Genomic DNA, 12604 nt, shown 5'->3' with positions numbered 1-12604 from the left:
CCAACCTTTATTCTCGTGTTGCTTACAGTATTTCCGGGAACTCGTGACTTGCCCACATACAAACAACTTTGAAAAAGCAAGTGAGAAAAGTCATAGCTGGAGCTGCCAGGTACAGACGGGGCGAAGGGAGGAAGGTGGCTGGCCGCGCTGGGTTGGGCGCGTTTGTCTCCCATTCACTTCGGTGCGTTACTGCCCGAGCGCTGGCCGGGGCTGGCAGCGAGACACCTCCCTCCCGGCCCTGCAGGTGCGGTCCCCCCGGCGCGCTCGGGGGATCCGCCCTGCGCGGTCTAGTGCGCCGCGAGCCGTCCCGGGAGGCCGCGGCCGGCCGGGCTCCCCGCGGGCACCTGGCGCGGGAAGACTGAGGCCGCGCGGGGCGGGAGCCGCACCTGCCGCCGCGCGTGGGGGGGGGGGCGGGAGCCAGGTGGCCCGGCGCGCCCGCCGTCCCCGGCGCCGAGCAGGAAGTGGCTCCGGCGCGGCCGGGGCGCGGCCTCGGCAGGGCGCGCCCCCTCCGCGGCGCCTGGCGGAGCGGCGGGGCCGGGAGCGGCCGGAGCCGGAGCCCGAGCCCGAGCCCGAGCGCCGGGAGCGAGCCCCAATGGCCGCCGCCTCGGCTGCCGTGGACGAGCTGTCCCGGAACTTCACGTACGGGGCGCTGGGCGCCGGCAACGGCTCCCTGTCGGGTGCGTGGTACCGCAGGAACCAGGTAAGGGCCGGCCGGGCCCGTCGCCCGGTGGGGACACGGGCGGGGCCGCCCGCCTGCCGGCTCTCAAAGGACACCGGGCTGTGATGTTGCCAGCCGTTCACTTAACTGCCCCTGAATGGGGAGAGGGCGGGCGCCCCCGCCTTCGTCCCCCGGGCGTCGGTCCCTGGGACGGGGGCGCAAAGGTCCGCGGCTGTGACCTCCGCGGGGTCACTCCTGAGCCTCTCGGTCCCGAACACTCCCGCCCCTCCAGCCTGAATCCGCCTTCTCCCGGAAGGATTCTAGGAGTGTGGGGTGAATCTCGTTCCACTCATAATCCACCCCCCTCCCAGGATCATTTTACAGTTAAAAAAAATAAATAATAAGTGACACTCCATTCTCAGAAGCAGGGAGCTCATGAAGGGCAACCAGATGTCACCTCCGTGCAGATGCTCTGCGTGCGTGTGTGTCCCCACAGTCTCAGCACACAGCTTTTCCATTTCCGTGCGAGGAACACCGGTATTCTCGGGTTGCAGTTGCAAGACTCCCTCCTGTCTCACCGGAGTATTATTGGGAAAACATCGTCGGCCTACACAAGGCCAGTTTATGCTGGAAACATACATTGAACGAGATCAAAAGGGAGTGGAGCTTTCCCTTTCTGGCTTGGTTTAAGATCAGAAACACAGTCCTGGGAGCCCATCCTCTAGCCGTGTTCATATTCTTTCAAGTGGGGGCCAGTGATCTTGATGTAGTGGATCCCAGGCTTCCACCTGTGATCATAAGTGTGTTTTGTCTTGTTCATTAACAAATCCGTGGGCCGCCTTATTTTACAACAGTGTAATCAAACTGGTTGTTGCTCTTGGTCTAAATCATGTTTTCATCAATAATAATAGGCCTAGCATTCCTTTTATGCTCGAAAAGCGTTTTGAATATACATTTCTAAAATGTTAAAATTTTGTTTTCGGAGCTTTAACACAGACGATTACTTATATAAAGACAAAATAAGCCTGTTCACCCTACTAGTTTTCAACAAAGAGGAGAGTTATTTGCTTTAAATCTGTTTTACCACAAAACATCCTAAAGTAGGAAAAATGAGGGGACTTTGAGCCTCTTTGTATGTAACCTATTGGACCTCTTCCTTCGCAGGAGTTACAAAGAAAAGAATTGCTTTTTATGGGAAGCTCTTTGAGTCTGTTAAACGATGCTTATGCTCCTATAGATTATAAGCATGTTACAATGTGCTTGTGCTAGAAGTACTCCCAGTAAAGGTTTAAGAATGGACTGTTTTTCTTTTGGTAAAGAAATTAGAGGGTCAGTAGTTGTGACCTACAATGGCATCATCCAGAACAGGAAAAAAACATTGTTTTCACAGTGGAAACCCCTGTAATCAGTTTTCTTTGATGTTTCCTGGAATTCAATATTGTCTTGGCTCTCTAACATCAACCACGTTACCACGTGACATAAATGTGAGGCCTTAACTTTATGTTTGCAAGGTCTAACTTGCCATTGACAGTATGTATTTGTACAGGTTTAAAAGGGTGTATCTAGGATATGTTCGTTGAAATTACTCAGCTGACATCTAAACTATAGCTCGTTTGAGGTAAGATTGTATCAACTTTTCCCATTATTGTATAAATTTAGGCCATCTTTTAAGACTTACAGGACTGTGAAAATTGATTTTTTAAAATCCATTCAGCAAACATATTATTGAGTGCCTCCAGTGCTGGCCAGGTCAAGTAAAGATAAAATGGAGTCCTTTTTTTTTCTTTTCTTTTCTTTCTTGACATAGTTGAATGTAGATGACTGGAAATGGGGGTGGTTCCAGAAAAACAAAGTGTGAGATACAAGTTTAAGATGCTCCTGCTTGGGGCGCCTGGGTGGCGCAGTCGGTTAAGCGTCCGACTTCAGCCAGGTCACGATCTCGCGGTCCGTGAGTTCGAGCCCCGCGTCAGGCTCTGGGCTGATGGCTCGGAGCCTGGAGCCTGTTTCCGATTCTGTGTCTCCCTCTCTCTCTGCCCCTCCCCCGTTCATGCTCTGTCTCTCTCTGTCCCAAAAATAAATTAAAAAAAAAAAAAATGTTCCTGCTCAGAATTAGCTTTGGTTGCTGGAAAGTCAGGGTTTAATCAATTTTACCACAACTAAACTATTTGATGACAGTGTCTGTTCACCAACAGCTCAGTCTCCCTCTGTCTTTCCAAGTGATAACCATCAGACTGATAAATTAACCTTCCTCATAGAAAAAGACCAACACTTTCACATAACAGATGAATATTTAACAGTGGTCTCTTAGCATCAGTGTTGTCCAAGGCAAAAACGTGAGTGCTTCTAGAGGAGGAAATCTCAAAGCAGGTAGAAAGTAGTAGTTCAGTGGGGAAAATGTTTTGGGGAACCAGAGAAGTGAGGTCTTTGCCCCTTTTTTGGTCACTCAGGAGTCTACCTATGAAAGTACAGACGCAACAGTACTGTAGTACAGTACAGTACTGTTCGACCCACAAGTTTTCAGTATAAAAGGTAATATTTCTAAGATGGCTATTGAGCCCCCTGCTTTGTACAAAACACCGTAGTCTTCAGATCCAGACCCTTCCTTCTAGGAGTGTTGCTAGGTGCTTGGAGAAATGAACTATGCAGGTAACTCCAAAAGCAGGCAGCATGCTTTAAGTGTCACGTGAGTGATATAAAGTCCTAAAGAAATTCGGAGCAAGGTGGTTTTTCGTAGGGGCCATCAGGGGTATTTTGTGGAAGGGTGGTATTTAAGCTGGGCACTTAAGGATGGACAGAGTTTCGCTGATGGGAGTGCACAGGTGGAAGTCATTCCAAGAGAGGGAAAGTCTGGGGACCAAGGACAGACCATGAGGCCGGGTCAGGTGTCTTTTTGAATATTTTTGTACCTGGTGTACAGGTCACTAGCCATTCTGGCTGCAGTGGAGCATGGAGACTGTAAGGTGGAAATACAATTTGGGGTCTTAAATATGGCCACGGATTGCCTTGAAGGACTGGTTAAGAAATCTGGACTTTGTTGGGGCGCCTGGGTGGCATGGTCGGTTAAGCGTCCGACTTCAGCCAGGTCACGATCTCGCGGTCCGTGAGTTTGAGCCCCGCGTCGGGCTCTGGGCTGATGGCTCAGAGCCTGGAGCCTGTTTCTGATTCTGTGTCTCCCTCTCTCTCTGCCCCTCCCCCGTTCATGCTCTGTCTCTCTCTGTCCCAAAAATAAATAAACGTTGAAAAAAAAAATTTTTAAGAAATCTGGACTTTGTAGACAATGGGGAGCCATCGAAGGCTTTTTGAGCAAGGAGTGTGAGAATCAAAGCAAATTAAATAAAAGGAACTTAAGGTTAGCAGGATGCAGAGGCCTCAAATTGGCTAAATCCAGCCCACAGATGTGTCTTGTTTGACCGGCAGAGAGGCTTTAAAAAATGTTTAATACATTGCCAGCCTTAAAAGCAAGTCGATTGTATATGAAGTTTCAAGTTTCAATGATCTCTTTAAATGTTAGAAGTTCTAGCAGCACTTGGCTCTCTTCCCCACCTGTCCCACAAGCTAACTGCGCGTTGAAGTTCACAGTTTAGAGCAGCTGTGCTCCCCACCTAAGACCCTCCCTTTGCTCTCATGTCTTTTACCTACTGGTCCCCGTAGGCATTTATTTTGCAACCAGTGTTAGAGGCTGTAGTCTAGCCTCTGCTGTGAACTAGAGAGTGTGGTCAGGCAAGTAACTCTGGGCTTCAGTTTCCTTTCCAGTAAAACGAGGGTTGGAATAAAAGATCTCCAGTCTCCCTTTTGCTATCTGATTGATTAAGTAGTGCCAAACCAGCAAGGTTGTGGAAGGAATGGACAGAAAGGATGAATGTAGGAAATATTGTGAAGGAGGGGTTTTGACCCTGGTTCTTCAAGTTTAAGCATGTTGCTAAGTATCTAAATTCACAAGGACATTGTCAAAAAGGTTTATTCTGCATAGGGTGAAATGAAAATTCAGAATTTTTATGTCCTTTATTTGCACTTTTAATTTTCAATGGCTTGAATTTTTAAAGTCAGCATGTTTAAAGGAAAATTGATACGACTTGGCAGAGAAGAGGCAAAACCAAGAGACTGACATTTGTTATGCATTTACTATGTGACACTTTATAGCTGTTATCTCAGTGGAGACCCCCCAACAACCTCGTAAGGTACAGATTATCTTCTCTGTTCATGTAAGGAAACTTGTGTTAAATAATTTGCCTCTAGATCTTATAACAAGTAGGTCTAACTACAAGCTATTCTTATTCCTTGCCTGAAGGCCATTGCTTAGAAACTAAGGCTTGAAAAGAATGTGGCGGTAAGAGGAAAAATGAGGGGGGAATGAATAGGGCTTGTTTCATTGCACCACAGAAGAATCACACTGAGTTTTATGTTGACCTTTTATTAATTTTGCTTTGCTACCATCTATTTCTTTTCTGCTGGTAGCTCACCTGGCTATCTCTTAAAGAAAGAAAAGTGCCCAAACTTATAAATAACCAAAGGACTGGGTAGAGGTTGCTGGTCCTTTCCATTTCCTTCCCAAGAAAAATCCCTTTTTTGTTTAGTTTATGTTTATTGGGGTTTGTTTTTTGTTTTTTGTTTTTTTGCCTTCCTTATATATCCAACGTGGCATTTTCCCATTACCAGGTTTTCTGTGAGATGTATGTATTATGAGGCAGCAAGAGGAAGGAAGAAACAGATTACCTCAAAGCAACTATATCAAAGCTTTCGTAAAAAAAAATAAATCATCATCATCATCATCATCATCATCATCATCCCATGGTTTTGTTAGAGGAAGAGTCTTAATGCCTCTGTGAATTTGGCAGACAAGATGTTTGCATTTCAATCTACCTGATATCCTCCTTATGGCTTGATTTATACTAACTAGTTATAATATTTGTATTGATGCAATCAACAAAATTCAGGCTGTGGGAAACTTTGTCATTTTATAGGTTTAAATGGTTCCATTTCTTCAAAAATCATTTTTACAACAACAAAAAAAGGGAGAGAATGGATAGAGGAGCTGTAGATTAGAATAGACCTAAAAAAATAAAAAATAAAAATTAAATTAAATTAAATAGGCCTAAAAACCGTATCTGAAAAAGGATGCACACTTGGGTGATAAAACTAAAGGGAAGGCAAGAAAATGATTACAGTCAAGTCAGGCCAGTGGTTCCTTGTGGGAAGGGAAAGGGTTGCCATGGGGTGAGGCAAAGGGAGGGCTCTGGGTGTGTGCCCAATTTCTGTGTTTTGATCTGGATGGTGTTATAAGAGTGTTTACCTTATAATAATTCATTTAAGTAATTTATTCATCTCTGTCATTCTCTCTGCGGTTGTCTGTATCCTACAATTGTTTTAAGTTTAAAAAATAATATTAGCGTTGCTACAGCTGTTCAACTAACATGCTTTTTACCCAGGTAGACAATGGTATACCATATACACCCTGTGGGAAGTGGTATGCCATAGTCACTTTGCTTAAACAAACAACTGAGAATTATTTAGGCAGTTACTTCTTAAGATGTTGATGATTGTTCAAGTTGGCATTTGAGAGCTTACCATGGAAGGGATGATATTCCCCTAAACTATCCTTTTTGGTTTTGTATAGTGCAGTTTTAAAAGCTCAGTCTTTTTACCAGAGGTGTTGGCAAGTTTCCTAATTTCTCCAAATCTTGGCTTTCTCTGTTGGAATGGTAATAACAGTATGCCACTGTTGTATACTTTCTATGGTTGACAGAGGAATAAGAAAAGATAATGTATGGGGGCGCCTGAGTGGGTCAGTCAGTTAAGCACCTGACTTTGGTTCAGGTCATGATCTCACGGTTCGTGAGTTTGAGCCCCATGTCAGGCTCTGTGCTGACAGCTCAGAGCCTGCAGTCTGCTTCGGATTCTGTGTCTCCTTCGCTCTCTGCCCCTCCCCTGCTCATGCTCTGTCTCTCTCTGTCTCAAAAATAAACACTAAAAAAAAATTTTTTTTTAGAAAGAAAAGCTAGTGAATGTCCAGAAGTTAGCAAAGTGCCAGGCACAGAGAAAGTACTCAAATACTGGCTATTATTACTAGTCGTATTGCAGTCAACCTATATTATAGGAAATGCCATGAAATATATATTTCTAATAATTAGTAATTGTTGGACTTAGTTCCTTGTAAATGGAAAGACATAAGAGAAATCATACTAGGTGTTTGAGGTAACTTTTCTTTCTTTAATCTAAAACCACTGACTTCTCTATCCAGTGCCTTCCTCATTCCCTCTGGTGTTTGCTGCCCCTTCACTCTCCAAACGTATTCACATTCCAGAACACTTGCTAATTGCAGTAATTTCCTAACTGGAACGCTTGGTATCTTGAAGCACTAAGGCAAGGATTCTTCCTATGGCTTCGGCCACTTTCCAGACTCCTGGGCCGGGGAGATGGCTGTGTAGCACTGGGAACAGTGACAGACGTGTTTGGTGGCAGCAGTGTGGTCACAATACCAGACACTGATCGTAGTTTAAGCAGAAGGACCAGCACTCCCAACCTGGGAGGGACTGTTAATGTTGAGACTTCCGTGCCATTTATTTTAGCTTGGGTGTGCTTGTTTATTTGTTTTCACCCAAAGACCCAACATTACTCTATTCCGTTTGCACCTCTTGATAATTCATCTCCTGCTGTGTTCCAGATAAACCTACCTTTTCCATGAAGTAAAGCTCATTGCCCAGTCTTTCCTGCTTCACAGAATGTCCTGACTGCCTGGAAGCTGGAAGGTAATAGTCCACGTCCCCTCACATAGTTCCCTGCCTGTACCTTCTCTTGTCACTTGCCTGGCCCTTGGTCATTCTTGGCACGGCCTCCTGTCATCTTTGGCACATGTCAGGAGGTACAGACTATTCCCTTATATAAATACAAGCTAACATATGCTTCGTCCTGAGCGCCGCACCTCACCAAGGATTGTGTTTGTCCTGGCCTGACCCCTTCAGAGACCCTGGCCTTGACAGGTCATTCCTACAATGAGAGTCCTGCTGCTTGCCTGCAGTCTCACACTGGTTTCCTAAATCACCCACCTCTCCTTCTGTGTACCCCTCCAACTGGTTTCTTCTTGGAGTAACTTGGACCACTGGCCTTTAGTTCTGTCTTCTAGCTTAGCTTAGCTTCCCTACCAAGAATGTTTTGTAATTAAGAGACCTTAGTTTGCAAGTCACAGAAAACCTGACATTAACTGCTTAAGTAAAGGAAAATTGATCAGCTTAACATGAAAGTCCAGAAGAACTCTGGGTCCACCTAAGCCTTGACCCAGAGGCTCTAAAAACATGGTGAAGGCTCAGTATCTCACTGTACTCTTCAACTTTTGTTCCTTTGTTCCTTTTGTTCAACTTTTGTTCCTAGAGTTTGTTGGTTCCACTTTTAGAAGATTTGCCCCACTAGCCCACATTCTCCCTTCCACTTCCAGGAGGGGAAGCTTGACTTTCTCAACCGATGAAAATAAATGGGCTTTAGTCTGACTGGATGAGGTTAGGTCCATGGCCTTTCCCATGCCAGTCACCAAAGCTAGAGTTATGGGGCTTGGTGTCCCCGAAGAATGTGGGAAGGGCTGGCTGCAAGAGGGGTCCTATAACCAAGAAAAGGAGTTACTATATGGCCCTAACAACAGTGTCCTCCTGCGGATTATGGTCTTCTTGGGCAACTCTCAAGCTAACACCCTTTGCAACTCATCTAGGACCTTCCTTTTCTGTATCCTGTCTCACATGAGCAGCCCCCAAAAAGTTGCCTCCTATTTAGCCTGCTTGTCTTTGTGGGTGAGACCTGACTAGTATAATCTCCTTAGAAGCTTAGATTATAAGATCAATTTCTAAAATATTTTTATTAGCACAAGGTCTAAGTGGTGGCTTACTTCACCCCTCACACACCTTCAAAAAAAAATCTACAAAGGCCCCCTCTCTTTCCTATTGATGGAAAAGTCAAAGGGAATCATTTGGCAAAGGTAGTGTACCTTGCTTAGTCTCTATCTTGATTCTACCTGCTTAGAAATTTCTTTACCATCAGCAATCACCTCTTCAATAAGTTGGAAACTCCTAAAAGTTTAGTGGATTTAGGTGAAAAAAGGTATGGTATATGAATGCAACACTGTGTGCAATCCTAGAAGCCAGGTTAGCATTTCTAATATCTCATTCGAGTTTGGTGTTAATCCTGTGAATTCTGGGGTTTTTAAAATTTCTTCTTCAGTCTCTGGACTTGTAGATGTCTGATTGTTCCAGGGCTGTTAGGGACATAACTTTGTGTTCCCTGTTGTCACAGCCCATATTGAGCTTGATCAGCTAATCAACAAATGAGAGCCTAAAATGCAGTCAGTATTCCACTCAATAAAAATCACATGCAGAGAGCCCTTCTTAACAAAGCAGTGTTGGACAGTGATGTCAAAGAAATCAGAAAACATGGACCATGTCCTCAAAATGTAGACATATATATGATGTATCATATATGTGTGTGTGTGTGTATTGTGTGTGTGTGTGTGTGTGTGTGTGTGTGTGTGTGTATTTATGAGAGAGAAAGAGGGAGAGGGTCAGGGAGAGGGAGAGACTGTTTTATAATTACTTGATAAACAACATTTGAAGGCTGGTGTGAAGCTACCCCTTGCTTATACTATCTGATGGACTGTTTACATTAAGCTTCCAGACTAACATAGTACAGGTATATATTTGTAAATAAAAGAGCCAAACAGAAGAGGAAATACTATCATATACCTTTAGATATGGCTCTCTGAGTCACAGCAGTGGAGAAGTTGAGTGGTTCTTTGTGAGCAAGGTACAAACAGACCTCATATTATAAGCAGCTGCCACAGCCATAAAGTAGAGAAGAATTGTGAGTTACATGTAGAATGTTTTATTAATCTTTGGAACTACATTTGCAGACCCAAATCATAGTCACTATCATTGGCCCGGAATGAGGAGCTTGGGGATAGGGGAAATTATCTTGGCTGTGAGGAGTGGCCCTTTAGAGGTGATGAAATGTGCAAGTCACGGTGCCTAAGAGGTGTAGAAAATTTGAACTTGATTCCTGCCTTCTGTCAGGAAGATCTGGTGTGGTGGGTGGTAAGGGCCACAGAAGTCTCTGGCAGAAGTCTGTCAGAGAATGGCAATGTCGTTATTTCTCCCTCATATTGAGGCAGAAATTCCCCTGGTGGCTGATGCCTGACTAGACGACAGAGTTCAGTCTCCAGGCGGATGGAGCTGACCAAACACAGAGTTTGAGGCAAGCCAAAGGCCTTTTGCTCTTCAGAAGGACAGGTACCCCAGAAACTCAGACAGGTGTGCAGGAAGGAGTTATAACTATGAGAGCTCTCAGGACCCCAGCTTTAGGGTGGAAAGCCTCTTCCACACCCTAGGCTGGCCCCGCAAAAGGCAGACTGCAATCTTGCTGCTTTGAAGACAAGGGATTACAGAGTTTTAAAATTATTATTATGAATGTGTCCTTGCAAAATTTGAAAGTTATGGGACCTTATATCTGTCTGGATGGAAACAGTAGCATTCTTTGTGTTCAGCATGTCTGACTTTGTTTCAAAGATTCCCTTCCCAACCTTATAGGAGGTTGATTTGTTTTATAATGGAACCAAGTTTAAGACTTCCTGAATTCGTATCTCACCTCTCTTGACTATTGTTGCTCTCCTTTTAAGAAAGTGTTAAAAGCACCCAAAGGACATATTATTAAATATATTACTTTTCCCGTAAATTTTTTCTACTGTAGCTTAAATTTCTCTAAGGCAAAAAACATGATGGCTTCTTGGTAAGCTTAGGAAGGCTTATCCTTAATGGAGTTTGGTTTTTAAAAATAATGAATGTACAGTTATGTAAGTAAATGTGTTCCCAAGGAAAAGACAAAATGTAATAGTTCTTAATTGTATGAGAAGGCAATATGTTGGGCTTTTTCTGCCTAGGTTTAAGGTTGATTACAAATTGGCATGGAACTGCTTGTAGGATAGCAACAATATACTGTGTTATGTAATGTACATCTATTCTTTTGGCTTTAAATCACCAGATTTGGGTCCAATATCATGAGACTTTTTCAGGATAGAAAGGTAATAACCTTATAGCATACAATAACCAAGATAACAAATTAAAAATCTGTTCATGCCTGAACATTTTTCTTTCTTTCTTTTTTTTTTCACATATGGGATTATAGTTTTAACTCAGTTTGGAGTATTGCAGACAACTCAATTATCTACAAGGGCAAAGGAAATTAGTGGTAAGAACAGTCTAACCCATTCAGTAATCCAAAAAGCATTACATATTTCAGGTTGTCTCCAGTGTTTACCACTATGAATATGAAGATTGTTTCTTCCTGGCCCTATTGTGATTAACTCTCCCATTGCCCCGTTGCCCCTGCTTCTTCTCTGAATTCCTGAAGTAGTCTCCCAAATGGTCTTCCTGTTCTCTGGTCTTGCTCTGTGCCAGTCCATCCTCCACACTGCAGCCAGAATAAGTCTTCTGCTTTTTTTTTTTTTTTAATGTTTATGTATTTGTTCTGAGAGAGAGACAGAGAGTGTGAGAGGAGGAGGGACAGAGAGAGACACACACAGAATTCAAAGCAGTCTCCAGGCTCTGAGCTGTCTGCACAGAGCCTGACATGGGGCTCGAACCCATGCACCGTGAGATCATGACATGAGCTGAAGTCAGACGCTTAACCGACTGAGCCACCCAGGTGCCCCAAGATGAGTCTTCTTAAAAGTAAAATCTGGGGGTGCCTGGGTGGCTCATTCAGTTAAACGTCATGATCTCACAGTGTGTGAGTTCGAGCCCCACGTCAGGCTCTGTGCTGACAGCTCAAAGCCTGGAGCCTGCTTTGGATTCTGTGTCTCCCTCACTCTCTGCCCCTCCCCCACTTGTGCTCTGGCTCTCTCTCTCTCTCTCTCTCAAAATAAATAAACTTAAAAAAGGAAAATCTGGACCTATCCTCTAGTGTAGAGTCTTTTGTGCCATGCATAACACCACCTACAGATTCATGGCACACAGCGTCTCCTGCCTGCCTCTCCCGTCCAACTCTGCTGGCATCTTCTGCTGCAGGGCCCTTCAAGCACCCTGTTTACTGCAGACATAATTAAGTTAAAGATTTCGAGATAGGAAGCCTGTTCTGGATTATCTAGATGGACCCTAATGCCATCTTTGTGTAAGAGGGAGGCATAGGGAGATTTCATACAAAAAAAAGGAGATGAGGTGGCCACAGAGATTGGAGTGATAGAACCATAAAGCAATGATATGTCAGCAGCCATCAGAAACTGGGAAAGGCAAGATATGAATTTTCCTCTAGAGCCTTCAGAGGGAATGTAGCTCTGCCATCTTGGTTTCAGCCCAGTGAAATAGACTCTGGGCTTCTGGCCTCCAAAACTGTAAGAGAATGAATTTCTCTTGTTTTAAGCCACTACCAGGCTTGTGGTAATTTGTCATAGCAGCCGCTTCTGTGGCTAATATACTCTCCAAACTAGGCAGATGTGCACTCTCTGTCCCTTCTGTTTCCATAGCATCTATCTCTAGTACAGATTTCACAGGTGGTAGTCTGTTTGTAATTGGTGCTCTTTCTACTTCTTCTGAGCTCCTCAAGGGTACTTTGCATCCTCAGTTCCTGAGATAGAACCTAATGTTCAGCAGTTGTTAAATAAATACCAAACAGACGCATGACTGAATGAATAGCACCACAGGTGAGCTTCCTCAAGCTGTCTGTCTCCCATATCTAGCAGCTTCTCTCCAATCACTTGCATGGCATGTCCTTTCCCTCTACATTGTGCGTTTTTCCCAGGCAGTGTCTACACGTGGTTTTAAGTTAAGTGATGGTTTTATTTTTCTCCATAATATCTTTCCTTGGCTCAGCCAGCTTGCTTTGTGTTTCTTGCTAACATGTCTTCTTTTAACTCTTTTTAAATGAATCCATATTCCCTTTAATTTCATTGAGTCTGTAAAGCAGTGATTTTTTTAAACT

The 12604-nt window shown here is 44.2% G+C and overlaps 1 protein-coding gene across 6 annotated transcripts in view; it reads left to right on the top strand.

The window, feature by feature from the left end:
* Positions 1–417: 417 nt before the first annotated feature.
* The window catches only part of NIPAL2 (NIPA like domain containing 2), an 85160-nt gene continuing 72973 nt past the window's right edge, over positions 418–12604 (top strand). Inside the window, exons 1-3 of one of the 6 annotated variants that reach the window (XM_023248756.2) lie at positions 568–700; positions 7320–7404; positions 12221–12326. In XM_023248756.2, the coding sequence (XP_023104524.2) occupies positions 12311–12326 (16 nt within the window). In that variant the 5' untranslated portion in view covers positions 568–700; positions 7320–7404; positions 12221–12310. Of the gene's footprint in view, positions 701–7319; positions 7405–10112; positions 10877–12220; positions 12327–12604 lie in introns of those variants that run through there. The other 5 variants (XM_023248757.2, XM_045049648.1, XM_045049650.1 and 2 more) reach the window with 5 other exon arrangements.

Source organism: Felis catus, chromosome F2, assembly GCF_018350175.1.
Source record: "Felis catus isolate Fca126 chromosome F2, F.catus_Fca126_mat1.0, whole genome shotgun sequence".
Lineage (NCBI taxonomy): Eukaryota > Metazoa > Chordata > Mammalia > Carnivora > Felidae > Felis > Felis catus.
This window is presented reverse-complemented; position numbering and strand designations above follow the sequence as displayed.